General features: G+C 39.2%; 1 protein-coding gene across 2 annotated transcripts in view; it reads left to right on the forward strand.

Moving 5' to 3' along the window:
- Positions 1 to 24,720, forward strand: part of B4GALT6 (beta-1,4-galactosyltransferase 6) — a 68,179-nt gene extending 43,459 nt beyond the window's left edge. The window contains exons 5-10 of one of the 2 annotated variants that reach the window (XM_055324286.1): positions 4,092 to 4,240; positions 10,010 to 10,126; positions 16,740 to 16,927; positions 20,152 to 20,274; positions 20,551 to 20,652; positions 21,262 to 24,720. In XM_055324286.1, coding sequence (XP_055180261.1) covers positions 4,092 to 4,240; positions 10,010 to 10,126; positions 16,740 to 16,927; positions 20,152 to 20,274; positions 20,551 to 20,652; positions 21,262 to 21,409 — 827 coding nt within the window. In that variant the 3' untranslated portion in view covers positions 21,410 to 24,720. The remainder of the gene's footprint in view (positions 1 to 4,091; positions 4,241 to 10,009; positions 10,127 to 16,739; positions 16,928 to 20,151; positions 20,275 to 20,550; positions 20,653 to 21,261) is intronic. The other variant, XM_055324287.1, reaches the window with a different exon arrangement.
- The last annotated feature ends 1,720 nt before the right edge of the window (positions 24,721 to 26,440 follow it).

The following is a 26,440-nucleotide window of genomic DNA, read 5'->3' on the forward strand; positions in this document are numbered from 1 at the left end:
CTGAGCATCTATTCCCTTTTTTGTTTTCATCTCCTGCCTTGGTAGCTCAATTCATTTGGGAGTGCTGTTGGTGACAAGTCTGGAGTCTCCTCTAGGGTGTCTCTAATAAAATAGGCCCTCAAAACCTTGTGTTGTTTTTTTGTACAAATTGTGAATTTTGGGGTCTTTGGCCTCTCCAGCCAGGGCAGGCATCTTAATTGCTATAACCAACAGCTGGGAACCAGTCCCAAAGACCTGAGCCAATTAGCACCCTTCTTCACCTTCCCATGGGCAGATTTTTCTAGAAAACCTTGGCAATTCTATCCTGTATAGTTACTTGTCTGTTTCTTTTCACACTGGCGGCTGGATGTCTTGGTTGGACAGATAGTAACAGGGAACACCTGGGATGGAGGTTGCCTCTTCCCTGACTCCCATGCTGCCATCTCCTGTTCTGGTTTATCCCAGCCAACCCTCCCAAGTGGTCAGGATTCACCTCTACCAGTGCAACATTAGCTGATGTATCCCAAGTCTCAAGAATGTGGCACCAGTGATTAGGCATGTTGATAGGCCATACTGCTCAAGACAGCCCACGCCTTTTGAGCAGGGTTCCTACAAGTGTCTGTTAGTTTTAGAACCTGGGAATTTGGGAGGACCTGCTGCCATGTGTGCAGGGGCCCTACTTTTAGTAAGAATTGATTTTGCTGGGATCCCTGGGTGGCGCAGCGGTTTGGCGCCTGCCTTTGGCCCAGGGCGTGATCCTGGAGACCCGGGATCGAATCCCACATCAGGCTCCCGGTGCATGGAGCCTGCTTCTCCCTCTGCCTATGTCTCTGCCTCTCTCTCTCTCTCTCTCTCTCTGTGTGTGTGTGACTGACATAAATAAATAAAAATTAAAAAAAAAAAAGAATTGATTTTGCTGTACCATGCCAGGGGTGGGACTCCTGACATCCCATGGGGCTGGGTCATTTGCGACCCAGCAAGGAATGTGGCAGCATAAGAGGTGCTTGCCTTGGCAGTCTTTGCCCACCCAGAGCACCACGGTGCCCCTGGTAGAGTTCATGTGTCAGGGCTGGCTTTCCAAGCCCAACACCCTAGTCCCAGGTGCTGACACCAGAGGCCCAGTGCCAGCCTCCCCTTGGGGCACTAAGGGAACTCTCCTTGGCTCCTAGGACCTGATAGCCCGCCTCCCCTGTCCCTGCCCGGGAAAAGGAGGCAGAGGCCTAGTGTTCTGTTTAGCTCATGATGGCATAGTGCTGGGACTGTCACATATGAGTATTGCCAATTCTCTCCAGACTTGATACATAGCAGGGACTTGCTTAGAGACTCATGGGAAATACACCTACCTCAGGCTGGGGCCTGCCAGTGTTGTCTTTGCAGGGGAGTCTGACTTCAACAGCAGCGACAGTTTAGGGTGGGGATTTGTGGCAATACTTGTCTGCCACAGTCCACAGTGGTGAAGGGCAATTCCACAGACTGCCAGCAAGCACTGGTTCCTTCCCAGGGAGACTGAGTGGTTTGGGAGAGGAAGTTAGTAGCTGTTTGTAGGATTATAGGGAGATACACCCTGCACCCACAATGCTATCCTCCTTGCCCATTGTGTTGAGAAACAGAGCAGGTATATCCAATTAAGAATACCCAGATTATGACCTGCTGAATACGGGAGCACAAGCCCTCCACATGGGGTTGGCAGGTAGCTCCCTCAGCTTTCGAGCTCCCATTTTGAAGTCAAACCCGAGGGGTCCTTTTGACTGAAGGTACAGCACACAAAGGAAGTGGAGTCACAAGATTTACTTACAGACCCCAGAAGCAAGGAGGTACAGTGAGCTGGGAGGAGGACAGTCCTCTGTTCCAGGTTGAGTGAGCAGGGGATAGAGCAGGGTAGGGTTGAGTGGTTGGGGCAGGGGTCACTTAACTTTTTTGTGGACCTAACTGTAAGTGATAATTTAAAAAGGTGCTGTGGGGAAAAACAAAGCAGGAATTTAAGGCAGGAATCCTGAAGTCACATCCTGATCTAAATGTTGAGACTCTTGTGTGAGTTCGGTGATCATACTTTGAAATGCGTAGGCAGCCACTCAGAAAAACAGAGTTGTTTGTCTCCTCAGACTCCACCGCACCCCACTAAATTATTGTTTCTTCTTCCTCTTCTCGCTCTGATCACACTCTCACTGTTCCCAGTGGTGGCAGTCCTGTCTTGGAAGCCTGTCTCCTACCCTCCACCCCCACACCGCCAAAGAGTAACGTTGCTGGTCCCCCTGGCATGACAATGTCTTGCCCCTGGGTCGTCTTTGGCCTCCAGACTGTAAGAGAGGAGGATTTCAGAGGAAGGAGCAATAAGCACATAGGAAAGCTGCTGAGGGAGTCTGAGGAATGTGCCTGGTGCAGCAGTTGGAAGGAAGGTGAACTCTGGGGGCCTGGAGCATTAGAGAGAGTAGGTGGTGGCCTGCCTGTTGAGAAGAGAGCTGGAAGGCTTGCCTCCTCATTTGCCAGTGCATGTGTGTTTGAGATAACAGACTAAATGAGACTGGAGAGAACCGCTGACAATAACGGTGATTGCAGCTGGATCGGGTCCTGTCAACCTGGAAAATAGGCAAGGAAATCGGTGTTAACAGCACAGAAAGAATCCCAGCTTCGGTGACTTCTGTGAACTGCCTATAATTTAGCCCAATGGCTGTCACGGTAGCAATCATGCATACCATAAATGCATCAGATTTATTGGTGTGAATTTTACTTGATTACGGTGGTAGATACTGTTTTTGTCAGTGGAGTCTGTACTTACACTGACCAGTCTTACATGGTGACCTGCCCTTTCTCTGTGAGTCCGTAGATCACTCTTTCCTTTAGGTGAATCTTGTCACAGGAAAGGCTGGGTGTTTGGTTATAAAAGACCACAAACATCGTCAGGAGAACTGGCAGATGTGAGAAGATTGCACATCCTCCCCCCCCCCCCCCAGCTCACCCTTTGAAATGTAGGCATTTGTATTTTAAAATACTTCTCTCTGGCATGCCTCAATGCTTAGCGGAAGCTGCTGGTATTCCTGCCTCCTTAGGGAGAAGGGAGGGATGGGGAGAGAGGCAGCTGTGAAGCCTTAGAATATAGAACAGGAGGAAGGGAAAGGGTTCTCTCCAGGAGGAGCTGAGGATTTTGTATGTGGCATCAGGGCCACTGAGGCTCAGACAACTTGAAGAGGGACACTTCATTCGTTGGTACGTATTTAATGAGATCAAGAATGAGACAGAACTTAGTTCGGTGAGTTCTTAGTTCTGTTTTTGATTGAATTAATGGGAATGGCTTTCCATCCAAGAGTCATTCCTATTTCAGTGGTATACAGCAGAAAAGCTACTAGTAAAAACACCTCCAGGAATATACTTGTTAATTCAGAGAGCGAGTGCCTAGTAGGCCAGGAATATCTTAAAAGCCTATAGTTTTCCAGGTTTGCATACAAGGGGATACTGAGTGGGTGCTAAAAATATAAATGTATTGAGTTGTGTTTGCAAATTCTCTCAAGAAATGTGAGTAAAGTAGAGGACAGTAATAACAGCTAATGTATATTGTGTACCCCTGTGGCTGACGCTGTGCTTGATCCTTCACACGCACCATTTTATCTGGTGGATGCAGCCACACTGGGAGGCAGGTATTACCATCTGCTTTTACAGAGAAAGAGGCTGAGGCACAGAGGAGTTAAAGTGTCCTTAGGACACAGAAGGTAGGACCTGGCGGCTCTCTGCCAACCTGACTGCTTAATTAACTCTTAGGTGCTATGTGCTCATGCTGCCCGTGTCAATGACTTTGAAATTAAAAGTAGTTTAAAAATACTTGAATGAGTTGTAAAATTATGATAAGCCAATTTGTAATGACATGCAAATATTTCCCAAGGATAGTAAAATAGTCACTGTATTACACAGAGCAAAAAAATTAAACAATTTGGTTTCTGTTTGGCTGATTTGCCAAAGATAGTGAAGCAATCATAGAATTTATCATCCAAACTAAAACCGAAAGGGGGTGCTACTAACAATTACATGGTGATAACAGTAACACACTGTGTACTGTCCTGGCAACTAAATTATGCTATCACCCCACTGACTGTTGTCTATCTTGCTTCATATTAAAACAGTTCTTCACGTGTTTGACCTTCCAGGGGGAATCCTCCACGTCAACGTAAGTGAAATCAGTTTTGATGAAATTCATCAGCTCTTCTCCAAGGACTTAGATATTGAGCCAGGAGGTCACTGGAGGCCTAAGGACTGTAAGCCCAGATGGAAGGTGAGGTAAATTTTCTCATAAGTGATGACATTGTTATTGTGCGTTTGAGGAAAAGTGTGATTGATTCAGAATATATAGCAGAATATATCTGTCTCTTGGAAATTTGAGACCTCAGAATTGTTGTATCTCATGTGTAGGTATTCACAGTTCCAGTACGATTTCTCAGTGTTACTTGTGAAGACTATAAGCACACCTTTTTGTTTACAACGTATGGCTCATGTGTTGTCCTTTGGAGATCCTGGTAATAAATACTTCCCTTGAGATTGGCTTGCAAAGCAGATTTTGTTTTTCCTGTTCCATTGGAAGTGAGGCTGTGACTTCTGTGCACCCCGCTGCTGTCCCTAATGAGTACTGTCACTGGCAGGCATAGCCCCTCCAGCTCCTGGAACTGTGATTTCCAGTTGGGTGTCACACTGGGGTCCCTCAGAGTCTCAGAATCCTAAAGGGGCAGCTCAGAGCTCCCTGTGGGACACACAAAGGAAAACTTTGGGTTCTTCACCTCTATTTCAGAAGACGGAGCACAAGCATTTTATCTTTTTGACGTGTCAGAGTTCTACTTAACGTTTTGTTTGAAAACCTATAAGGGAATGTGTCTGCCTCTGCTGCTTAAAATAAATTGAAAACTATGATTTAAATCAGAGTTGCTCACAGTACTATGAAGTTGGCTAGTGAGGGCATATTCCTGTAAGGTGGTGATGTTTGGGTAGGAAGTAACATTTACATAATTCAAGTGAAAATTACATATGATGAAATCAAACGTGCTATCCTCAAGGATGGTGATATAGCCTTAATTTGGGAAACGTTTTCAATTCCTCTTTTCAATATTCGTATTTTGCTAAAATATTTGTCTTTTTGTACACAAAATCACTGCTGAGGAGGAGAATTTAGATAAAAGCCCTCTGACTTTTCTGGCCGTGAACTCTGTGTTTGAGGAGTATATTATTTATATCTACATCTCTAACGCAGAGCATGTTATCTTGTGTGAGGTAAGCACTAAACCCAGTTCCGTTGAGTTGAGATTATGAGATAAATAAATGCCTTCTTACAAATGATTAAATAAACGTTTGTGTTCTTTTGCCTCAAACAAGTTGTAAAGCTGCTTTACAGTGGATTCCAGTACAAATTTTGGCAAATCATTTATTTAACAGATGTCTAGTCAGATTCAGTTAATAGATGTATCTTCATATTTCATGATTGATTTTTCTCACATTTATATATAAAATAGGGCCTAATTTATACAATTCTACTTTTAAAAAGTGTCCGGGGCAAATAAATTATTTTTCTTCCTTGGGTGATGAGTGTGTATATTGAATGCTAATGAGAGGGAAAAAAGCATAATTAAGCTCAATAGCTATGGAGTAGCGTGGAGGTTGGTCCTCAGCTGTATTTATGTGGGGTGCAGCATCCTGCTCGAGTCTGCATGGTGTACTATGGTACAATAATTTGGGATTGGGAAAATTAAGTATTCTTTTTCTTTCTTCATTGGTCCTATATCAGACACTGGTTTGTTTTTCTCCTTCTCATTTTCTGGGAGAAACTATACCACACACACAAGTAATTCCTGTTTAGAGATTTTAGTAGACTCTAAACTCCCTGTGAATGACTGGGTGAGAATATTGAAAGTGGAGTTCCTAGGAGCAATCTAATTCAAGGATCTAAAAATAAGCTTATTTTATTTAGGAACCGTATGGTAATGCTGCTCTTATTTCAACTTTATGCAAACCCTTCTCAGAATACAGTTTCTAGTTCTGAGCTCTGCAGCTAAAGAGTGAGAGGAAGTGTGGACATCATTCAGAGATGATGTGTACTTGCCATATTTAACTAATCAAGGACTCTCCCCCTCTTCTCCCTGTCCCCAGCCTGTTAACAATCTAATCATGTCCCATTCCAGTCTTGGAACAAAGCTGAGTGAGAGGGAGAGAAGAGATTACTAGATTTATGTTAAACCTGTGCTGCCAGCTTGATTCTTAATACTTGAGGTTCTTTTTCTTTAAAAAAAAAAATACCAACTAAGTTCATTGATGACCAATTAATTAGAACTTAGATCAGTTCTGAGATCTTCTAAATCTAGTGGTTTCAGCAATTCTCAGGTATTTTTGAACACTGGAGGTCCAAGTGGAAATTCAGCCCATGTAGGAGGTCTTATGGAAGCAAGCTGATTTCCAGGAGGGTTGGGAGAGGAAGATGGTGATGCTTTTTTAGACTTCCGAAGTAAAGTGGTCACCTGTGACATTGCCTTTCCATTCAGATGTCACAACTGCTAAACTGCTTTTGCCTAAAACCTAAAGGCTTAAAGAACCAGGCAGCTGCCTCTGTGCGCATCTGCTCAGAGGCATGGGGTTCCATTTCTCGTCCCAGGTGACTCAGAGACGAGTCTTCACCACCTGTTCAGAACTACCCAGGGTGTTTGGTAAAAATGACAATTCTCAAACATAATGCTCATTCTGATTCTGTTGGTGGGAAGGGACAAAGAACCTGCTTTTTAAATCAAGTGCCTCCTGTTGGAGAAGCTCCTGGAGACACTGGGAATGGGGAGGATGAGAAGATAGACCTGAAAGCAGGGCAGAAGATTGAGAGCACAGCAGCTTCTGCTGTGCCCTTTGTCAATGGCAGAGACTCTTGTGCCCTTGGGGCAGATGTGAAGCCGGGTCACTCAGGGACACCATCACTGTGGTGTGCTTGAAGTGTGAAAGTAGGACAAAAACCTGAGGAAGATGTATGTGGTAAACACTTCTCTTGCTAATCTCCTCATAGTGAGTATAAGAGAAAATAAGCAAGCTTGAAAAATAGGTCCATAAATTCAGTAAGATCAGTGGTTTAAAGTGAGTGCAGACTGAATGGTATAATTTTGCTTGAATAAGAGGCAGTGAGGAGAGATTCATGAAGATGAAGTGTCATTTTGCAGAAGATCATGACCAGATGTTGTGTGTCTCCACTGGAGATGCATCAACAGGAGAGTGACTCAAGCGGCAAATTAAGGCACACATAAGAAATGGCCTGAAACAAAGGTTATTAAACTTTGAAATATATTGTTACAGAACGCTGAGATCTTCGTTTTCCAGACAATAAATTGTAAACTATTGAGAATGTCATTCCACAGCCACAAGAAGCGACCTGCCAAATGAATTTTAAAGATACTGTTTAGCTTTATTTTAATAAAAACTTTGCTTTAGGCATATTCAAAATATTTGATAACCGTCTCATTAAAAATAAGGACATTTATTTGCTATTAAGACAACAGTTCAGCTTATTTTGAATTTGTCAAGACACTGGTAATTTTTTTTCTAATATTCTGTTTCCACATAAGATTAAGAAAAAAGACACCAACTCTTGATATTTTAAATGCTTCATTGAACAAATGACTGTGTTAGGGGCTATGACTTTGTTTATTCTTATATGTTCAACTCATCACTCAGCCTAATTGTATTTAATTAATATGGACTCAGCAGCCGTTTAATAGCTTCTTTCCTTAAATATTTATACTTCTCCTCATCTGCTTTATAACCCATTTACATTATGTCTTAGGCAGCTAACTTGTGGCCAAAATGAGGAAGGGCAAGCTTGACGCTTACTTCTTTCTGCAGAAGTTATCATGCTGTTCACTTCAGATAAGGCCAGTGGTAGGGATCTGTTATAGCCATCTGACTCCTTGCTCCCCTTTTACTTTTCATAGCAGTTTGCCCACCTAAGAGTGAGTCTAAGGTTCCCTAACAGCTTTGGAGTTGTATTGATTTGGGAATTCTGTGACTGCGCCAGCAGTGGACAGGTCCCCCATCAGTGGAGGCTGTCCCTTGCCAGCAGTGCCATGGTACAGGAGGCTGGAGGGGACAGAAGGGCCTCATACATGTGCGGTAGCTCTGCTCCAGCAGCCTCGTGGTGCTCAGGTTCAAGAGGTACCTGATGGATGAACCAAAAGGGAATGGGATCCCCAGTGGGACTGGCAGAGAAACCAGAGCCTTTTTCTTTTCCTACCGTGTACTGAATATAAAACAGTATAAACATGAGCATATCAGCATCATAGCAGCCCTTGTGTCTTTCTGCTATCTCATCAGTATTAGGGAAAAATTAGTGGTGGTGTCTCTAGGGTAGACTCAGTTATGCTAAATTATTCTTTATGGGCTTTTAAAAATAAAGGACCATTTTAATAATTTAAAATTTCTCTCCTTTATGATCCTGGTAACATAAAATACACAAGTAAGAGTTACTATTTTCTGTTGACTGTATCTAATGTCACATCCTGATTTTACAAATAGGATTAGGTCCTAAACCTATGCCCTTTCAGTTATTTGCATTTTATTCATTCGCTAGGAAAAATTTGATGTAGGTGAAATTTCAGTAAATCATAGATTCAATGTTCCTGCAAAATATTCTGTTATAACCAGTTTAGACTCTATTTTAAAATCAGAATATAGAGTGATGCAGAGATAATGTAATTAGATATATTTTGACTGTTATGTCCTTTGAAAATCCAATGGTTTGAGGATTTATAATCTGTAAAAAACAATTTCAACTGGTATTGGAAAATTTACAATTATAATAAACTCAACCTAGCTCAGAAATTGCTTAGAAAAGTAATATTTAGGAAACATTTCATCTTTTTCAAGGGCAAAATCTAAATTGTAGGGCAACTTAGCTTATATGACAAAGTTTAGATTCAGGAAATAGAGAATTTGAATATGTGATGATTGATAAAATTCATTTATTCTTATTTTATATGAACACATTTTATATACATGCTGTTTTTTAGTCTTGGTTTTCAGAGTTCCAATACTTTTTTCCTATTAAAAGAAACATTGATTTGCTGAGAAACTATAATTTCCATTTATGTGTTTCTTCTTTTGTTCTTTAGATTATTAAGAAACACATTTCTTTGGCTATTTATAAAGGACACATTTCTCTGTTTTCTGCTACTTACATTACCTTCTTTTTGTTAAGCTTAATATTTTAATGTAATTTTATTATCAATTGCATTTTAAACTCAGTATTATCTTACCACTGAAATACATATAACATGTACCAAAAATTTATTTGTGCATTTCGATTAAAGGAAAAATGTCAATATAATTATGAAACCCCTATGTTTTATCCCTTATTTTTCTCAAACATATCTCTATAGACCAGATAAGCCATGTGTAGGATAGTATATACTCAAGTGGAATCTCTTTTAAATTCAGTTTAAAAGCCATGAATTTATTATTTATGGTCTACTTTAAAACCTAGAAGTTACTCTTGACACACCCCTTCCCCTCACTCCTTATATCCAATCCATAATCTAGTCCTGTTAATTTACTTCTTAAATGTTTCAACAATTCATGTACCTCTTCTCCGCCTTCTCCACAGTTCTGGCAATCATCACCCCTTGTCTTAACTAATTATGTTAATGTCCTATTCAGCTCCCAGAATCTATTTTGGGCTTTCTCTAGTCTCCTCTCCATAGTGGTCTTTGCTATCTCCAAATGTGATTTTGTCACTCTTAATAAATCTTTACTAGATTTACAAGATTTCTCATGGTGTTAGGATAAAGATCTAAGTAAATGAGTGGCTCTCAGAGCCCACTTATGCCCCGCCCCACCCCACCCCCACCCAGGTTCAAAAGACCGTAAGTGACACAAAGGCAAGGGCCATATCTGTTTTTTCTCACTGTTGGTGAGAAAATCCATAAAAGTATGACTTTAAAACCTTCAGAAATTTTTAAGGATAGGTTTTTATCTTTACCTCCAGGGCTTGCTGTTATGTTAATTTACATATGTGACCATTTTGTTTTTAAAGGTGGCAGTTCTCATTCCTTTCCGTAATCGCCATGAACATCTTCCGATTTTTTTCTTGCATCTGATTCCAATGCTCCAGAAGCAGAGGTTGGAATTTGCCTTTTATGTCATTGAACAGGTAAGAATATTTTTCTTTTCTTTTTTTTTAATATTTAAAATTTAAAAAACAATTTTTTTAAGAGAGAGCATGTGTGAGGGGGAGAGGGGCTGAGAGAGAAGATCAAGTGGGCTCCATGCTCAGCACAGAACCCGAAGTGGGGTTCAATCTCACGATCCTGAAATCATGATCTGAGTTGAAATCAAGAGTTGATGTTTAACCAGCTGAACCACACAGGCACTCCCTAGGTGACAATATTTTTCAAAATGGTACCTAAGTATACTGAAACTTAAACTCTTAGATATGGTGGGATTAAATATGTTTAGCTTAAGGTGAATCTGGTTTTATGTTTGGGTAAATTCTCATTTGGGATTGGGCATGTTATATACACCACATTTTGTTAATGCATTTGTAAGTTAATGTGCTTCTGTCATTTTTAATCATCTCTTACCTATTAAAGTGAAATATTTTTTCAAATTATTCTTCATTTTATCAGCTTTTTCTCCATAAATGTTTTTCATATCTCAGCATTCCATATATACAATTTCTTTCAGTCTTACTTGAATTCTTGGAGGATATTTACCATATTTTCAGCTTTTTCCACTTCTATCATTACCTGGTTTTATACTTAAGGTATCATCTTGGATTTCTTTCGTCATCTTTCTCTCCCACCCACCTCATAAATACCTAGGGCACTGGCTGGATTTCATCAGTGATTTCTAGGTAGCATTTCTAAAATGGTGCATTTTGTTTGTGTTTCAAATATATTGTCATTTGGATAAGTTTGGTTTTGTCATTGATAACCTCATTCTATCATGATACTCCCTCTCTTTACTTACACTAAACATGACTAAAAATGTATTTCCTTACTTATCAGTAGACAGAAAGTGACCTAGCTTCTGTTATTAGGTGTTTCTGGGTTTGTTTTGTTTTGTTTGTGGAACACATTCAAATTTTGTTCCTAAGATTATTATATATAATATGTTATCCCACCTCTTTTGTGGCTCATTCTAGATCTGCTCTTTGCTTTTTGCCTCTCTTTCCCCCCCCCCAGGAAATCCTTGGTATTTATTATAACCTATGCTTCTCTGTATGCAATCACCCTGCTAAGGTGATTTGTTCCTGTGCAATGATGCGTATAATGCACATGTGCTTGTTAATCTGACAACCTATACTATGAAAATTGATTTTCTTTAACCTGATAACAAATAAAAGTTTTTATCTTGTATGGTAGCCATAGTTAAAAACCTCTAGGTCAGTTTTACCAACTGCTAGTTTCCTTTTTTGAAACGTCAGCCCCCTTAGCATGTTGCGAGGTGAGATGTCTGTGTCTGGGTTTTTACAGTCCTCCCTCTACCAGCTGAGCTATGGAAGAGGGCACTGGGTTTATGTTTTTAAAGGCATAGTCTTCTAAGAGGCCAGCAGCACTGAATTATTTTGTGAATGTGATGAAGCAACCTTTCCAAAGCAACTAAGATCCATATTCTTATAAACCTCTTATGTCTAAATCTCAGCCTTGATCAATATTAATTCAGGCCTGTGTATTAGTAGTGGGTGGTTTTGAGGTAGTAACATTTTTACCACATATGAAATAGAAGAGTGATGTTTCTGCTGGACTGCTGCCCAGAAGTGCTAAGCATTTGAAGAACAGCTTAGAACTCTGAGTTAAATATAGAAGATTGTACACATATTTACCACTTCCCCTTTTCAAACTCCTAAAACGAGAGTGAAAGAAAAAAGTTTTTTTAAAAAAAAGTTTTCAAACCAGGACAAAGAGATGATTGTTGAGAGATTTCAACACATGTCTGGGAGTCAGGAAGCAGATAGGTCACTAACAGCTCCCTTTATAGAACACAAGATGTGCAAAACCACGTGCTTGTTGCAGGCGATCGTGATCGGCATTGAGTCAGTTTGCTGGACAGTCGCCTGCAGGTCTTGGTACCTGAAAGATGTCACAGATGGACTGAAGCACTGGGCTAAAGTAACAGGACTGTTCAAAAGTCTCACTACAAAACAGTCAGATTCCCAGTTCCTCATCTTTGCTAGTGTTGCTAGGTGATTACTCCATTGTGTCTTATAAAAAATAAGAATTTATCCTCTGGAGAAACCACACCAGAGGAAGTCCAGACTGTGCTGGCCCAGCTCAGCTGGGGGCCTCAGAGCATAGGGGTTAAGTAAGTTCAGGTGCTGACCCTCGGGACCCTCAGGGCTTCTCTCTGTCTGGTTTTTTGAAGCCAGGAGTGAGGTATGAATCCCCCCAACCCCTTCAACTGAGGCAGGGCAATGAGTAGTGTCTGTATTAGAGAAACAGATTAGCCCCAGGAAAAAGATGCCTAATCTAATATTTAGAAATTTCCAAAGGAAGAGGCTAGCTCATCACTTTATCACCTCCACAAAACCCTTTCCTTCATTCAACAATAGGGATACAGCAGTGAACACGGCAAGGTGAGGCCCCTCATTCTGTTGAGGAGAGATGGGCAATAATAAGTAATTTGTGCTATGTCAGGCAATGCTGGGGACTAAAAGTCAGGGCAGAGAGAGATATATGCTTTTTTATACAGTGTGTTCAGGGAAGGCCTCTTGGAGGAGGTGAAGTTGGGGCAGCCCTGAGTCATGTGATGGGATGTGGATTCCAGGCAGGTACATGGTGTGTTTGTGCAGAGGTTGGTGTCCCTGGAGCGGGTGGGTGGGGGGGCAGTGTTAGGGAGGAAGTCAGAGAGGGTGTGAGAAGCAGATAATGGAGGGCCTGATAGGTTAGGGTGCAGACCTAGGTTCTTGCATGTGAGGCTGGAAGACACTAGAGGGTTTTGAGTCGAGCAATGACATGACCTAACGAAGGCTTTGAAAAGATGACTGTGGTGAGTGTAGGCGCAGTGAGGCAAGGGTGGAGAGGAGGGCAGTTAGGGTGCTCTCACAGCTGTCTAGGCAGGAGGAGATGTGTGCTTGCACTGCTGTGGTGATGGAGGGGGAGGTGAGCTGTGGTGGGGTTCGGGCTACCTTGGGTTGAAAAGTAATGTTACTGCTGATGAATCGGATGTGCATTGTGAGCGATGGAGAATTGTCAGCAGTGCCCAAGTTTGTGTCTTGAATGAGAGTGTTGCCATTTTCTGGGCTATGAACATGTAGGACACAGGGAGAGGAATGAGGCTTTCAGTTTTTTATTTTAATTTGATTTAGGGATTTGCTTGTGCACCTGTATGTGTGTGTGTGTGGTGTGTTTGAGTCAAGAGTGAGATGCCACAGTCCTTGCATACCTACATGGAGACTGCCCGGCTTTTCAGTGCCTCACACTCCAACATGAATGCCAAGGGTTCTCAGGTTTTGAAGAAAGCTTGCACAAGAGGAAACAAAACCAACCCAGCAAGAGGGAGTATAGGGAATAAAGACAGTGAAAGAAACAGAGAGAATCTTAAAAGAACAATAGCTCATAATCAGTACCCACAGAGAGTAAAGATAATGAATCTGCAAACGTAGGCCATCATAAAGGAAGAGTAGTCAGAATAAGGATGTTATTGTAAAAGAAAATGCCATAACAAAATAAAACTTTGAATAGAATGGCTGGAAGATAAGAAAACAACTCCTAAAATAGATTCAAAACATAAGAAATTAAGATTAGTCGCTACCAGTATGTCACGGGGGTAACCACTCCCAGCATGGCCCGCAAGGATTTTTGCCTCTGTGGAACCAGGCCCTTGTGTGGTCTCTTCCCGCAATGAATAAGGTCCGACTTGCATGGGTGACCACAAACTGCAGAGTGACAGCCTGCAACTTCTGACGCCAGGTCGTGGAAGACATTGCTACTTGTGCCTCCATCTCTTGGATGGCTCCCTCTCCGGGAAGCCAGCTCCCAGATCATGAGGACTCAAGCAGCCTGGTGGAGGGGTAGCCAGCTTGGCAGCAGTGTCTTGCTGGCTGTGAGTGAGCCACCTTGGAAGCCCAGACGTCACGGAGTAGAGATGAGGCATCTGTGCAGTGCCCTCAGAATTCCCTGTTCACAATTGGCAGTAGACTTGCTAATCAGAGTGCTGGAAAAATAGAGCAGAAAAAAACTGGGGAGGGAGTTGGGGGAAAATGACCAAAGAAATAATATAAGAAAAAATAAATAAATAATATAAGAAAATTTCCCAGAAGGAAAGACATGTCTTCGGGTTAAAGGGACTCACATGTACACATGAATCAAAGATAGATCCACTGTGAAGTTGGATGAATGCAACTTAAAAAGAGAAGCTCTCAAGAAGGTTCTGTAGGAAGAATTAGCAGTGATTATTCATCAGGGTCATATGAACCTTCTCAGTAATGCTGATAGCTAGAGGATTGTGGTGCCATGCTGTTATAATTCTAGGGGAAAGTGATTTTAAACCTAGAAATTTTTACCCAGCCAAAATGTTAGTCAGGCATGTGGGTAGACTGATGGCGTTTTCAAGCATTCATTATGAAATATATATTTATATTTATATTTATATTTATATATACACACATATATATGTGTGTATGTTATTAAAATATATGTATAATATATATATGTATATATATATATATATATTTTTTTTTTTTTTCCCTCCATGAACCCTTATGTAGGAAGCTGCTGAAGGATGTACCTCAGCAAATTGAGAATGCCAAGTCCTAGATGATGCTAGGGAACAAAGGGATGATGCCCGGGATGGAAGGGGTGATGCCAGGGAATGAAGGAGTTATCCTGGGGAATGAAGGGATGAGCCAGGGAACAGAGGGGCAGTGCCAAGGAACAGAGGAGAGATACCAGGGAACAGAGGTGTGATCCTGGGGAACAGAAGGGTGATGCCAGGGAACAGAGGGGTGATCCTGGGAAACGGAGGGGTGATACCAGGGAACAGAAGGGTGATCCTGGGGAACAGAGGGGTGATGCCACGGGAGCAGAAAGGTGACACCAGAAGCGAAGGGGTGACATTAGGGAATGGAGGAGTGATCCTGGGGGACGAAGAAGTCCTAGGATGAGAGGTACAAGGTCAGACCAGTCCAGACTGGAGCAAGAATCCAGGGCAGTGGCAGTTGGTGTTGGGCTTGAGGGGGGTGGAAAAGGAATTGATAGATGACTTGATGTGTTTGCATTACATCAGTTATTAATAAGTACAAGGCATATCTATTGGGGCTTTTGTACAAAGTAATAATAGTTACATAGAAAACAGAAGACAGTTATTAATCCCAGTTTGAAAAAGAAAACAGAGTCATGATTCGCTCGGCACTCAGGAAATATTTATGCAGTCCTAATAATATAAAAATTATTGGTTTAGCCAAAAGTTATGATCTAACTATATTGGGAAAATGGATGGAGGGGCCGTGAGTGTGGTGGTGTGAATCCTCAGTGGCCATGGTACGAAGTCAGTAGACAATGTCTGTCGTTAATGAGGCGAGGAAATATCACAACTCTCATTACCTTGCAATATGGAGAGAAGTACTAGAATAAAGCATCAGAGGCGGTGAAATGCTCTGCTTCTGGAAGATGGAGATGGGTTAGACATAGGACAACTTATTTTTATTATAAGCCATTAAGTTTTATGTCCACATTTAATAAAAAACAATTTTTTAGACCTTCAAGGAAAGGAGATTGTTCACACTGGTGTTGATGTACCAACAATGACACTATAATTTTATTCCCCTTCCTTTTTATTCTTCTTTTCATTGGTGAAGAGAGAAGCTACAAGATATAAAGTGATTTCTGTTACCTCAGGTTAGTGCAGGGCTCGGGATGAGAAACTAGTCATTTCTCACTCTGAAGGCAGCCCTCTGGTGCTGCCTGTGTTGTGTAGCTTATTTGCTTTGGTCATCATCCTGTTTTGTTGCTAGTTTGGAAATGGCTTTGAGAAACATGGCAAAGGTGTGGGTAATTGCGCTTTAATTTCCTTCAGATACAGAATGAAGCGATTTAATTGCCATTGCACTTTAATATAATTTTCCTCATAAATAAAGGGGAGTGGCTATTCCATAGGAAGTTGGGTTCTGCATAACAAGTCCCCATTTCCTTGTCCCTTAAAGTGTTCTTGGTCTGTATCATAAGCAAAAATGATAAAAATGGGTAGTGTTTGTTGCCCAGGCATTTTAATATATTTTTTCTTAGTAATAAAGGAAAATGGCTGTAATAAAGGAAGTTGGGTTTTGTGTAATAAGTTCCACTTGTTTTTGTCTCTGAAAATGTCTGTGTGTTATTGTAAGCATTAACAGTACAGTTTGCTCTCACTGGCCTTGTTCTGTAAGCAAAGGCCTAATCCTTGTCCAGTCATAGTTAATCTCATGCTTCTCTTAGTCTTGACATATGTGGAAAGTTTCACTAAAAAATACAACCTGTATTATTTTTAATGGCTTTATATTTTTCTCCTGGTCATAAATGATCTATACTCTGATGTATTTGAGGTAAGACAGAAATGCACTGTAAATGCACTCGATAACAGTTGTTTTGTTTTATGTAACCAAAGTACAAAAGAATGTAGTAAGTAAATCTAAACAGTATATTTGAAGATCCTGAAGTGTATTTTTTATTTTATCTAGTTGATTTGGCTGTATTTACTACTATTATTTGACTGTGATTCAGCAAGTTAGAAAATCTTAGAAAAAAGTCAGATGACAAAGCCTGACTACATTTCTGTTTTCCTCTGTGAAGACTGGCACACAACCTTTTAACCGTGCAATGCTCTTCAACGTGGGCTTCAAAGAGGCCATGAAAGACAGTGTCTGGGACTGCGTAATCTTCCATGATGTGGATCATCTACCCGAAAATGACCGAAACTATTACGGTTGTGGAGAAATGCCACGTCATTTTGCAGCAAAGCTGGATAAATACATGTATATGTGAGTAATACGCAGTCTTCCTGATATCAGACAATAGCTTTACAATATGGTATCATTGAAATGGTAGCTCTGTTAAGGTGCCAGGATCTAAAAGGGCTCAAAAGCCTAAGAGCATCTTTAGCCCTGCTTGGTCCTCACAGGGAGCCAGGATGTAGAGTCACTTATTCACCATCTAGGTACTTCCTCACACAGGGGTCTGCATATGGGTCGATGGGAAAGAGAACCTGGGTTCTATGTCAAGCAAATGTGGGTTTAACTTATGCTTGCACACTTACCCGTGATAGGACCTGGTGAGTCCCTTATATCTCTGCCTGCTGGTTTTCTTGTCCGTTGGAGTGATAGAGTCCACCCCTAGGGCTGCAGGAGGTCGCACATTCTGGGCCTGCCCTGTGTGCATGCATGTAGCCCTGGCGGCTCCCTTCTGCTTTCCCTTTTCCAGTGATTTGTTTCAGGGCAAGGAACTTGTTTCTAGGTTATAGGTTCTTGTCTTGCCTTTAATAGTAAGAGGCAGACTTTTTTTTGCTCTCTGACTGCACATACCTCGAAATGTAAACAGCAGAGCTGTGACAGTAACTTAAATTGACATTGAAGCATGCAAGTCATTACAGCTTTCATCAGCTGATGGATGTGGAGAAAAGAGAGAGCAGCTTGGAGCAGGGGAGATGTTACCCACATCACAGTTTTGCCTGCTGCCCGACCCACAGAATAGAGGGAGGCAAAGAGTCTCAGTGACATGACCAGGTGAATCAGCACTAGAACAGGAAAGGAATGCCCTTTTCTTTTTCTTCTGGTCATTATTATTAGAAAATCTTTTCTTATTATTACAGTGTCTGAACTCCCAAGTTAGGTGATACTGCAGCCTTGGGGAAGATCATCCAAGTTCAGAATCTGGTTTTTAGCCCTGGTTCTTGGAAATTTGGTATTGATTAGGCCACTAGAGTCAAATTAGATTCAAAGTAAATGGTTTTCACTTAAAAAAAAGTCATATGGGTCATATAAACTAAGAATTCTAAATGAACTTTTCTTACTTGAAAAGATTAACTATTAATGTAAATGATGCTCATATCTACCTAGATAAATCCCAGGGTTAGTAGAGTATCTTGGAAGTTGGAGTCGAAATTAGAATGCAGCTTACTTAGGGAGAATGTCGGCAGACCAAGGAATAGGGCTGGTAGTGGGCAGACTTCAGGCCATGGGTGAAGCCCGATGGAGCATCCCTGCCCCATAATGGCACCCACACTCTGACGGCTAAGGACCAGAAAGCTCCAGTCCCCAGATTTGTGACTCTCTCCTCTTGGTCAGTGTGAGATAAGTACTACTGGATTTTTTGTTGAGCTTCTGTTTTCTCTTTAGTTTATTTGTTATGCCTTCATTTTACCTAATACTGGATATAGTGCAATTGGTTGTTTTCACTTAAGCAGAACAAGAAATGGAATTAATATGCTTGCCAATGTATACATGTTAATGAAAGTGCGCGCGCACACACACACACACACACACACACACACACACATTTATCCATATTTACCTATCTACTGATCTTCGCTTTCTCCCAAACCACTAACCTGGGGAAGAATACTCTAACTAGCATGGGAAACCCAACAGTGCCATGAATGCTTATTCCCAACTGGGTTTATAACTAGAATCCTTACTTCCCACACATAAGCCTCTCCCAGTCTCCTGGGACAGTGTGATTGTCTTTGGGATCAGTATTGCTGTTACTGTCTTTGGGTGCCTTTGGCCCACAGTGGGGCCAAGATTGCTTTCTTCTATACCAGTGAGTTCCGTGCAGGAGCTGCTTCTCCTACCCTCTGTGACCATACAAGATCGCAGCTAGCACACAGCACTTCTTCCCCACGGGGAATGGGGGGAGAGTCCTCCAACAAAAAAATTGAGATCTGCTCTCTCCCTTCCTCTGAAGCAGCTTTGCTGTAGTCCTGGCCAGATCTCCCTCAGCATGAGCTATATAGATGCTGTGTGTGGTCGTGTGTTCCCTGCTCCCCCCCCCCATTGACCTGACCCCGGTAAGGGCTCTGGCATGCAGCTTCCCAATAGCACATTTGGGGCCAGAGGGATTTATTCAGCACTGAGTGTAGGGATGCTCTGTTGAAATCAGAAAACCAGTCTATATCTACCTGAACAACTTAGTCTGACAAATTCCTCGGAGTACGAGTTAGGGAAAGGTAAGGAGAATAAAATCCAAATTTAAAAATGTAGTAGTCATTTCTCAGAAAGAGAGACTATATGATCTCACTTATATGTGGAAACTAAAAAGAAAAAGAAAAAAAAAAACAAACTTAGAGATACAGAGCACAGATTGGTGGTTGCCAGAAGTGATGGTGGGGGGATGGTGGCTGAAGTGGGTTAAAAGGTACAAAGTTGAGGTTTCAGATAAATAAGTCCTGGGGATGTAATGTACAGCATGGTGACTAGAATTAACGATGCTCTACTGTATATTTGAAAATTGCTAAGAGAATGGATCTTAAAAGCTCTCATCACAAGAGAACAAAAACTTTTTAACTGTGTGTGGTGACAGATATTAACTAGATTTATTGTGGTAATCTTTTTGCAATATATAATGTGTGAAATCATTATATTGTACACCTAAAATGAATCCAATGTTCTGTGTCTATTATATCTCAGTAAAAAAGTCATTTATCCAAATATTAGCACATTACAAAAATAAATATATTTGTAAATTTTCATGAGTATTATGATATCATGCCAAACAGGTATGATTATTACAGGAGCAGGCAGCTAGTCGTTTCAAAATTAAATGCTAGCATTGTATTTATCAATTTCTATTTATCCTGGTTAATGTAATAAATAACACATTTATAATTAAGTTCAGTTAATTTAGAACACTTCATTAGCTTAACAGCATCTAACATTGCATTGATAACTATTGATATATTAATCAAGTTTAGTGTGGTGTGGAAATCGTATGCATTTTTGAACACTGGGTTGTGAGTCTTACAACGGAACAATACTGAATATTAAATTTCAGTTATCACAAGTGTTTTACCTCACACATGTAGATGTTTCACTAGACTGTGAAAATGTTTTCTTTCTTGGTGTACTTTACATTTCCCACAATATGATTTAATCGGCACAATTGTTGATATGGAAAGTATGCAAAGGTGCTGTGAGACTGAAAACTCCATCTCAGATGGCAGACTGCTCGGATCTCATGTTTAGAAATCTGTGTTCTGCTTGCTTCTTAGACTACCATATAAAGAATTTTTTGGTGGTGTAAGTGGCCTGACAGTGGAGCAATTCAGAAAGATCAATGGTTTTCCTAATGCCTTCTGGGGATGGGGAGGAGAAGATGATGACCTTTGGAACAGGTATGTTGAGGTACAAATTGCTTGGTCATCGAATTTGTGTCGGTTTCCTTTCTGTTAGTTAAATTGCACTTTGCTATTCTGAGGAAGGATTTTGGGGGCTGGAAAATTTTTGAGGTTCCTGAATCTTACTTTGTGCTTCTGCCTTTCTTCATTAAGAGTGCCTTCTGAAATTATGGACAGCTCTCCAATGATAGCATTTTTTTTTTTTTTTTGCATTTCAAGTTGAACTCACATAATTTTTATGTCACTTTATATTTTTATTTTCATGTATTATAGAGTTCACTATGCAGGATATAATGTAACAAGACCAGAGGGAGACTTGGGAAAATACAAGTCTATTCCTCATCACCATCGAGGCGAAGTCCAGTTTTTAGGACGGTAAGTTTAATATCACCTTCAGATAACAAGGTTTCAAAATTATTTAATGTATGAAAGTTTTGTTAAAAAAAAAAAAAAAACAACATTGCGGCCCCCAGAAAATCTTCTGCAGGGAATTTTTTTTGTTGATCTTATTTTTCTTTATAGAAGTAAAATATTTTTGTGCTTGTTTTGAAAAGATATACGTATATATTTATGTTATGTTAAAGAGCCCAGTTAACTATTTATATAAAAAGTATTTCCTTAACATAAAACGTAGTATTTCATAAAACATTTATTTCTTAAGGATGTCTAAATTGTAAGTGTACAAAATGATTTTTTCAGGAGGCATTTTTAAGACTAGTAAAAATGCTAATTTAGTAATGGTTTAGAAAGATTTTTAAAAATAGAAAAAATTTTTAAAAAAATAATAAAATAAAATAAAAATAAAAATAAATTAAAATAAATTAAAAAATAAAAAAATAAAGATTTTTAATTATGCGTGACAAAAATTGAAAAAGTTTTAAATGCTGTAATTATAAGAATGACCTTGAGCGAGCATATTTGTTGTCAGTTTTTCTTTTTTGAATGTGTTAATGTTATTTTTCACTTTTTTCTCTAACCCTATAGGTATAAATTGCTAAGATACTCAAAAGAGCGTCAGTACATTGATGGGTTGAACAATTTAATATATACGCCAAAAATACTGGTTGATAGGTTGTATACAAATATATCTGTAAACCTCATGCCAGAGTTAGCTCCAATTGAAGACTATTAAAAGAAATAGCTCTCATGGCAAGATCGACCGCAATGCTGGATCATAAACTTGGAGCATACTCTTCCTGGAGGTCAGTGAATGGATGTGTCACAGTGCCCCGATCTGTGCGAAGAAGAGCCAGCAGTCCTCACTGTTTACAGTGTGGGATAAGATTCGATCACCCATCCTCTTCTATGAGACACACCCCCATGGCAAGCACGCAGAGACCCGATGCCATTGCTGAAATCTGGACGTTGAGAGAGCTCCCTACAAAGAGAAAATTTTTATACTAAGATATATAATTTAATTCAAGAGAATGCTTTATTTCTGTTTAAACATGTTTTGTATATATGTGATGTAAATTAATGTGTTCAAATTGTTGGAAAAGAAGGTGTGTTGCAGTTTTGCATGTAATTGGTTATGCCTTTATTGGACTTTTATAGAATTTTTTATTTGCATGGAAAAAAACAATGCAAATCTATGTCACTAAAAAAGGTTAACCCTTGTGTGAAATGAAGGAACTGTCAATAATTGACACCCAACTACTACAGTAAACTGTTATACTAGTTTTGAGCTTTAGACCTTCAGCCTTTTGTGTGGAAGAAGTCACAGCTTTCTTAGGGTCTTAAAGGGTAAGAAGAAGGGACGTAAACTGCTTTTCTTCCTACCAGGATTACCTGTTTTTTTCCTTGCTTGCAATCTCATCAGATTTTGCTAAATCACAACCATATTGTTTATGCACATTGCATGAGTATTACCAAGAAAATCTTAAACGTTGGGATGTAACATGATATAAAGGACCTCTTTATGTTAACTGTCTTTCATGTATCTTTGGTGTGATTGTCAGGGATTTCGTGCCTCAATGTTCTAGCAGTTGTGTGTGTTTGTACACTGTATTTTTTTTTAATTCCTAGTGAACAGCACTTTTATTATTTCTAGTTCAGAAGAGCCAAAAAAACAATGTCATTTAAAAAAATCAAAACAATTTTTTTTAAAAGAATGAGCTATGGAAAACCCAATAGTACTTATAATATACAAATGAATTATACTATTAGAGAAGAAATTAAATGTTCTATTTTTATGAAGATAAAAGCTTAGTAGATAAAAACAAATTTTAATTCTCAGACTCATAGACTTTCAAGTTTTGAGAGGAACCTTTAATGTCAACCAGTTTTATTAGAACTATATTTTTTTTCACTTTTAAGAAATTACATTTCTGGTATCCTTAAAATTGCCTCACTGAACTAATTTAATAGAATTATATTAAAATATATAATCAGTTATTTAAATGCACTGATGTAATAGGACACTTCTCTGAGAACAGGTCTCACTACCTGACATCCAGGATATTATTTTATCTTAAATTCAGATGAAGTTCTCATGGCAAAACCAAACAATATCCTTCCTTTGAAAATTATCAACTATAATTAACCAAAGATTCTAGGAAATACCTTGATATTTTCACAAATTTAAAACAAAAAATTATGTATCTATAAAGTGAATCTTCAAAACCAATGAAGAACAATAGAAATCTATCTATGCGGGATGTTGGGATAATATTTGCCTCATGGATTATTCATCTAAAACAGAAATGTGGTTATTTATCTCAGGTTTAAGTTTAATTTTGAAGTATCAATTTTTATGGCAGTTTTGGTAATACAAATGACCACAAGCCAAATCATAAAATAATTGAAATTCTTATGCTTTGAGAAAACTGATTAATCTCCCTTATGATACCAAACAGAATTTTCCATATTTATTTCTCTAGAAGTAGTTCCCAAATATTTATCTTCCTTTTTTTTGGTGGTATCCAAAATCACCAAAAAAATCAAACCTTCTGAAAAGTAAGAGATTTGTTCAGAATTTGTATATCTGTTCATTTTGGTCTCACAGCCACTACAGTTTTTTTAATTTGGTGAAATGAAAGGAGGTTGGGAATGTTAACATTTGTGATCACTAACAAGATAGTGGGGGCATAGGAGCATAATTAACCCAATAATAGTTAAGTATTTTTTTAATACATATTTTAACTGTGGGGAAAATTAGGGCTGTTTCTGAGTCTTATTTGTAAAACATATTTTTCGCTTTTTGATGTGGAGCTGCCCACATTTTGGAATCCTCATTTTTTTGATACATATTTAACAGGTTCAGAAGAACTCAGTTCTACTAGTATCTGCCTTATTTTCTTGGATTAAGTCTAATAGCAATTTTTGTTTTATGAGTGAGCCATGTTATTTTGCTCTCTTTAGTTTTGAATAATATATGTCATCCTGTGAAAATCATCTCATTAGTTTGTTTTTTCCTCTTTTTTGTTTTGCTTTTTAAGTGCACACCTAAAATTGATTTTTGCCTATAAAGAAAGACTTTTATATGTTTTCCTAAGAGTGATAGAGAGCTTTGGTCAGTTATCTTCATTTTATGAAAATAAATCTATTCCATAAAAATTAACGAATACATTGCAAATGCAAATTTCTCTCTATTGTTACATTTGGTAGATTTCTTAGTGAACATATATTGATTGCCTACTCTGTATCAAGTGTGATGCGAGGTATGTCAACAGAAAAAGTATTTTATCTCTGAACAAATAAAATCAAGTTGAAACCTAAAATTATGAAGACATCCTCTGATAACTTATCAGTTGTCTTTCTTAGTTTCAAGGTTAAGGAGTATATGTATGTGGACATGGAGCTATTATGAGGTCCCCAAGGCACTAACTGGGAAAGTTACATAGTGCCTTTCAGCTGGAGAGAGAAGTAATGATTAATGGGCCTGTTTGTAGAAAAGAGAGGGAAAAGTGTACACATGAGTATTTTTTTAAATCTACATTTAAATTTGTATTTTGTGAAGAGGTGTTCAATAAGAAAACTTATTTATGCAAATACATAATTATGTATTAAAAACTTGCTTAGACTCCTTTTCCAACCAAAATATTGATATCCATTTTAAAACAAAATGGAAAAATAACCAATATAAGATTGTCCTTCTTTTGGAGGCTTCCTACAAGTGAAAGCAGATTTGTGTCATTTTATTTGGCCTCTGCTTGTATCTGTTATATTTCTCTGTGTACTTTTCAGACAAATATTAGCGCTCTAGGTTTATTGCCTTGTATTTGCAAGTATGCCAATTGAGAGATCTGAAGTGGCCATAGTGTTGTTTATCAGAAAGAGGAAGTGTACTTAAGATTATTTTATTTATTAGATCGGAAAGGCTTCTACATAAATGCACTGAAATAAATGCTAGTACTTCTTGTACTCCCATTTTTTTTTTTGCTTCTCATGGAAATGTTTGTACTTTTTTATCATTGTCTTTTATGAAATATAATGTTCTAAAGACTCCGTGTGCTACTGTAATTATTTTTGCTCAGGAACTTTTTTGGGGTTATCTGGGTTTTTTGTTGTGTTTGTTTTCCTAATTTTGAAGTGAACTGTTGATGAATACCATGGTTGCACTAGGATGGCAACAGCGGCATAAGGGGACCACTGTATCTGTCTTTGCAACAGTTTTAGTTCAATACATTTAGTGATCTCCTCATACCTTTAACTCCAAGAAGACACAATAACATTTAAATATTTTTCATCAATACAATTAGTAATCTAGTGTCTCAAGAAGAATGTTTAAGGAGTTGTTTTTAATATTTCTTCTGCCTACACAACTTGAGTAAACTAAGCTGGTGTGTTGCAGTCAATCCCCTTCTTGTTTTCCAGGTATCAAGTAGTAGTGAAGATCTTTAAGGCAAATAATACCTAAGTGACTAGATTTGTAACAGGGCCTGGAATGTGAGATCATGACTTCTGTCAAATTACTTATGTAATAAATTCCAAGTATTATTAATTTTTATGCATAGTATGAGCATAGTATGAGCTACTGGGATGCTGATACTGTATGTCACAAAGCCAATTATGAAATCATAACCACGTAGTCATTTAAACCATGCAGAGCCGTGAAATCGAGTTGGTATAGTCTGGCCCAGGTCTCTACCTATGATATTAATGTGTCCTCTGATGAAACATACCAACTCAGTTTAATGTTCTTATATATGGATTTTTTTTTTGTCCTGTCTTAAACACGTGGATTTAAGGTTGTGGAGATACTCTAGACCCCAGTTTTCTTTAGAGAAGGCCGTGCTTCTCTCTAGAGAAGAGCATTCACTGTATTGCTCTTAATTTAAGCGACTTCAGAAAACAGTGTTGTATCACTCAAAATCATACTACAATTAAAAGAAAAATATTATATAGGCTGTAAAAATAAAACTTGTTATTTCTCTCAACACATTCTTATAACTTATTTTGGTGGATCAAAATTCCATTGCTAATTTCACCCTCCTAACTCCCATCAGTTGAAATCTATGCTCTGGAGGACGTCCAAGGAGTATCAGACATTACCTACATTCACGGAACTCTCTTCTGTGGGTTAAACAGACACATGGAAACAACTGAAAAACCTGCATACTATCCTCTGAGGTGCACAATTGTGTCCTTTGCAAACGTTGGCTTCATATTTCACTAATGCAGTATTAGGCCAATAGAGCATCATTGTAGGAGAAGTTTTTCCCAAGACATCTAATGTTTCTTAGCTATAAACCCTATGCTTCAGAAGGATAATTGAGATCATTGTCTACAATGGACCTTGTCTACACTGTTGTCGACAATACAGCTAACTTTTATATATTTATTTTTTAAAGATTTTTAAAAATTTATTCATGAAAGACATGGAGAAGGAGGCAGAGACAGAGGCAGAGGGAGCCAGGCTCCCTGTGGGGAGCCCGAGGCAGGACTCAGTCCCAGGACCCCAGGATCATGACTCAAGCCAAAGGCAGACACTTAGCCACTGAGCCACCCAGGTGCCCCTACAGTTAACCTTTAATAGGACTGTGTGGAAGGCGGTGGTTATAAGCAAAGACTCTGGAAATCAGACTGACCTGAGTTTGAATTCAGAGATTCCCTAATTCACTGTGACATTTTAGCACAATTTTAAACCCCTGGGGTCTTCAGTTTCCTGATCTTTCAGTTAAGGATGATAGGAACTACTTGAGGATTGCTGAAGAACTAATCC

The sequence above is a fragment of the Nyctereutes procyonoides genome, unplaced genomic scaffold (genome assembly GCF_905146905.1).
Source record: "Nyctereutes procyonoides isolate TBG_1078 unplaced genomic scaffold, NYPRO_anot_genome, whole genome shotgun sequence".
Lineage (NCBI taxonomy): Eukaryota > Metazoa > Chordata > Mammalia > Carnivora > Canidae > Nyctereutes > Nyctereutes procyonoides.